We start from the raw sequence: 4,982 nt of genomic DNA, 5'->3' as shown, positions 1-4,982 counted from the left end.
GGCCGGCCGGGGCGCGCGGGCGGGGGCGGCCGGGCGGCGGCGGCGGCCCGAGTGGGCCCCGGCGGGCGTGAGCGCGGGGGAGCGCGCTGCCTGCATGCGCGGAGTTCTAGTCCCGGGCGGCCGCCGCGGCAGCGCCGGAACGGAGGCAGCCGGACGTGGAGAGGAGCGCGGAGCCCGGAGGCGCCCCGGGTCCACGCTGGACCATTGTGACCGTCTAGCGCCCGGGTGCGCTGCGAAGACGAGGACCGGACTCTTTTGAATCTCCCGGCATCTGGGCGCGGGGCGACTCTTGGTATTTTCTAACTCAACTCGTGGATTGGAACGTGGCTCCGCTCTGAGCGCGGCCGGCGACTTGTAGGAGCCCAGCCCTGGCTGTGGCCGCCGCGCACGCCCTCGGAAGACTCGGCGGGGTAGGGGCACGGGCTGGCCGCGAGAGGCTCCGCGTGCAGAGCGAGCGGGCCGAGCGAGGGCTGATTGGAGGGACTCCCCGGAGAAGCGATTTGGGATTTGTTGCCAACAGCATGGAGGAGAATGACCCCAAGCCCAGCGAAGCGGCGGCGGCGGTGGCGGTGGAGGGGCAGCGGCAGCCGGAATCCAGCCCCAGCGGCGGCTCGGGCGGCGGCGGCAGCAGCCCGGGCGACGCGGACACTGGCCGCCGGAGGGCTCTGATGCTGCCCGCGGTCCTGCAGGCGCCGGGCAACCACCAGCATCCACACCGCATTACCAACTTCTTCATCGACAACATCCTGCGGCCCGAGTTCGGCCGGAGAAAGGACGCGGGGACGTGCTGTGCCGGCTCCGGAAGAGGCAGAGGCGGCGGAGGCGGCGGCGAAGGCGGCGCGGGCGGCGCGGAGGGAAGCGGCGGCGCGGGCGGCGCCGAGCAGCTCCTGGGGTCGAGCCGGGAGCCCCGGCAGAACGCGCCGGGTGCGCCGGGTGCGGGCGGACCGCTGCCCGGCGGTGGCGGCGGCGACTCTTCGGGTGACGGCGAAGGCGGCTCCAAGGCGCTCTCGCTGCACAGCGGCGCCAAGAAAGGCGGAGACCCCGGGGGCCCCCTGGACGGGGCGCTCAAGGCCCGCGGCTTGGGCGGCGGCGACCTGTCTGTGAGCTCGGACTCGGACAGTTCGCAGGCCAGCGCCAACCTGGGTGCGCAGCCCATGCTTTGGCCGGCTTGGGTCTACTGCACGCGCTACTCGGACCGACCTTCTTCAGGTGAGTCCTGGGGACCCATGTCCTGGCCCGCCGTGGGGACGCCCGTGGGGTTGCGGGGAAGCGCTGGCGCGGGAACTTACCCGGAGGAAGAAGACACCAGGATTCCTGTCTCCCAACACAAAGACGTACACACAGCGACATTGTTTGCGGCTGACGCTGATCCCGGCAGCGGCCAGGAGAAGAGGGGACAGGACTGATTCACAAGGGGGTACCGATTTCGTAGAACAGCAAAAGCACAGGACCTCCTTTCTCTCTTGCCTTTTGGGCCTCTCCTTGCAGCCCCTAGCCCATCCGTCCCTTGGCTGGAGTTTATTTGGTGGGAACGGGGTGGCTGGCAGACAGGCCCGGAAGCTCACACTCTCTACTCCTTCTCCGCGTTCTTCCAACTCAGTCCAGACCCGGGACCCACGCCCAGCCCACCGCAGACCTAGACTCATTCTACGACCCAGTTATCCCAGATGTGGCCGGGGAAGAAAGCAAGGCTGTCTGCTCTTCCTCCGCTGGGGTTGATGAGGGGATCTGGGGGGATCCGCGGAGGGAGGGATGGAAACAGAGGCACCCTTTGCCCCGTGCCTGGTTTGATTGCCGAGCCGGCGCGCACACAGCTTGGAGGAGGGAGGCCTGCAATCCCCAAATGGAAAGGACCTTTCCCAGAGCTTTCCTGGGGCAGCTTTGCGTAGGAAAGGAGCAGATTTCAGAGGAAATGTGGCGGGAGCCCGTGAGGGTGTGCAGAGCTTCTGGGCGTATTTTTCATAGATCCGGGATTTTTAAAAGCTAAGTCCATGCCCCTGTAGAAATCATCAGCCGCATTAAATGCGGGTCTGCGGCTGCGAACCGCCATTAGGCGCAGACTCCATTTGTCCCCGAGCCGGCAGCGCAGGCCGGACCCCCTTTTCCCCCCCAGCCCTCAACTGTTTTGCGGGGGTTGTTTACCCAGTTCACAGCACAACTAAGTCACCCCTTGGCCGCCTTCCCGCAGAGATGGTGTGTATATCTCTGATGAAATCCAGATTTCTCCAGCTAGATCTGAAATTTGCTCCATTGTTCTCGCCTCTCTCCTTTGTTAATATTTAATTAACATATAGGCTCACAATGCGGCCGGCGAGGAGCCTCGGCCCGGCTTTGTGCGGCGCCGAAGTCGCGGCCGCGCCAGGCCCCAGTGGCCCGCGGGAGCCCGGCAGCCCGGCCTGGCTCGGCGGCTGGTCTTCCTGGACTTTAAAAAAAACAAAAAACCCGTAAGACAAGATTTGTTTCTTGGCGTTTAAGAAAGCAGCAACGCAGAGTTTTCTTGCGGAGGTTTGGTCCTGTTTGCGAGACTCCATAAGTGTTTGCGGTTTGAAAGAAAATCAAGAAAGAAAAGGAACTAAAAATTCTGATTTTAGGAAGATTTTCTTTGCGTGAAATGGTATCTTTTGTGGGCTGATTCGTTGTGTGCGAGCGCCCCAGGACCAGAGGAGTTTGGGGGGGTGGGGAAGGCGGGAGTGGAGACGGAGAACCGGCTCCGCTACGCGAGGCTTCGGTGGGGGTCCGAGCAGGCGCGGGGCCGCCCGGGGCCTGTCGAGGCCTCGCCGAGACACCACCTTCCTCCTTGGCGCGCCAGGGACGCTGGCCGCCGCCCCGGATCCACACCCCCCCGGTAAGAGCCAGGCGTCTGGGCGAGGAGCCGGTGCCCTCGGCGTGGGTGCGACGGGACCGTGAGTGTGCGCGCGCGTGGGGCAGTGCGCGTGGGTGGGTGTGAGCGCGGGCGTGCTCTGGAAGCTAAAAGGCCCGGAGTGTGAGCCGAATCAGCCCTTGGCGCCCCCTCGCCAGCGCGCACGGCCCCCTCTTTCCGATCGTGCCTCCCGCAGAGGGAGGACGGGGCTCGGTGGGCGGGGGAGGGAGGGCTCGGCGCCTCCTGGGCCTGCCGACCGTCCCAGACCCCTCGCTCCGCGCGAGCTGAGGACCGAACCCACCGTCCTGGTCCGGGTCCAGGTGCCTCCGGGGGGGCTCGCAGCTGGATCCCTCCGCCAGCGCTGTGCTGCGTGGCCCGGCAGCCCCTTGACCCTGCAGAGGGACGGGGGGCGAGGGGCGGGGACCTGGGTGCTCCGGCTGCCCGAGATCTAGCCTTCTCCAGCCTCCCACCGAGGGTGCCTCGGAAGAAGCTGGGGCCAGGAGCCCCCCAGAGTCAATTCACACACTTCACAGATTAAGAACCCCAGGCGTGCAGCCGTGACTCCCTCCTGCAAAGGCCTCTTACCTCACAGACATGCTCGCGGGGCCCACCTTCTGAAACCAACGAAAAGAACGCACTTGGCCCTCTTCCCTCTGCTCTCCTTTCTCAGGCCTTTTCTCATGGCCAGGTCCTGAGAGCCTTACCACCTCTGTCCCAAGCCAACCTCAAGTGCTGTGGGGTGTCCCAGCGGAGGAGGTGTGAGGGGTCAGAAGTGTGAACCTCTGTCCAAGGTCACCCGGGCCCCCAGCGGCCTCCGCTTCCGACCGTGCGCCGTGCCCCCTCTCCTGGACAGGGGACTGGGGAGACCTGGTGTGGTGAAGGGGTAGGAAGCTCAGTGCTCCAGCCCCACGCAGGCAAGGACATGTGGGCGCCTTCCCGTGGGGAGGCAGACGTCTGGGCCCCTCCTGTTCTCGGGGCCCACCTGCCCCTGCACCCCCGGCCCTTAGGACCTGGGGGTGTTCCCTGTGGGAGTCCCTTTACACCCCCCAGGGCTCTTCCTGCTACTCTGGCTGCCCCGCCCCGATCTTTCCCCCTCACCTCTCTTCCAGCGCCTACCCCCGTCCTGTCCTTATTCCTGGACAGAACCTCAGAAAGGGCTAGAAGAAGCCTGGCCACAAAGTTGTGGTTTTTCGCTTTCCTGCAGGAGTTCTCCTTTCATCCGGAGCCCTTTCTGCTAAGCCTGCCCTTCACCCGCACTCACAGTCCCTCCTGCAGACTCCCTGGGCCACCTCCTCGCTCCCCAGGGGAGGGTCCTGGAGGTGGGTGGGAGCTCCGCCCCGTCCCATCTCAAGTCCAGGCCAGCTTTCCTCCAGGTCAGCCAGCTGGACCTGGGCAGCCGCCTCCCTCCCGGCTTCTGCATCCTTCCATGCCCATGGGTGACCCACCCCTGAGTAAGGAGGCAGGACTGCAGCCCTCCTCACCCGGGTTCTCTGTGTCCGCCATGCCTATCTAGGTCCCAGGTCTCGCAAACCAAAGAAGAAGAACCCCAACAAAGAGGACAAGCGGCCCCGCACGGCCTTCACGGCGGAGCAACTGCAGAGGCTCAAGGCCGAGTTCCAGACCAACAGGTACCTGACGGAGCAGCGGCGCCAGAGCTTGGCCCAGGAGCTCAGCCTCAACGAGTCACAGATCAAGATTTGGTTCCAGAACAAGCGCGCCAAGATCAAGAAGGCCACGGGCAACAAGAACACGCTGGCCGTGCACCTCATGGCGCAGGGCCTGTACAACCACTCCACCACCGCCAAGGAGGGCAAGTCGGACAGTGAGTAGGGGGCGGGCTCCAAGCCCAGTCTCAGTCCGAGCTAAACAATGCAATAATTTCAAATCATAAAGGGCCAGTGTATAAAGATTATACCAGCATTAATAGTGAAAATACCGTGTATTAGCTATGGTTCTGCAATATTCTCTGTATATATAATTTACAGGAGGTGTAAAATCCAAAATATCTGACTATAAAATATTTTTTGAGTTTTCTTATGTTTATGAGATTATGCTAATTTTACGATTTTTTTTTTTTTTGCGAAGGAGGCTGCGTAGGGTTTCATCTTTTTTAATCCCCTAA

General features: G+C 63.4%; 1 protein-coding gene across 1 annotated transcript; it reads left to right on the top strand.

Annotated features, from left to right (window-relative positions):
- Nucleotides 1-521: 521 nt before the first annotated feature.
- Nucleotides 522-4,690, top strand: EN2 (engrailed homeobox 2; the record flags this gene model as incomplete). Its single annotated transcript, XM_082662528.1, has 2 exons — nucleotides 522-1,209; nucleotides 4,374-4,690. The coding sequence occupies 2 exons, from the start codon at nucleotides 522-524 to the stop codon at nucleotides 4,688-4,690; spliced, it is 1,005 nt and encodes a 334-aa protein (XP_082518654.1).
- Nucleotides 4,691-4,982: the final 292 nt, after the last annotated feature.

This window comes from Grampus griseus (genome assembly GCF_964374135.1).
Source record: "Grampus griseus genome assembly, chromosome: 9".
Taxonomy (NCBI): domain Eukaryota; kingdom Metazoa; phylum Chordata; class Mammalia; order Artiodactyla; family Delphinidae; genus Grampus; species Grampus griseus.
This window is presented reverse-complemented; position numbering and strand designations above follow the sequence as displayed.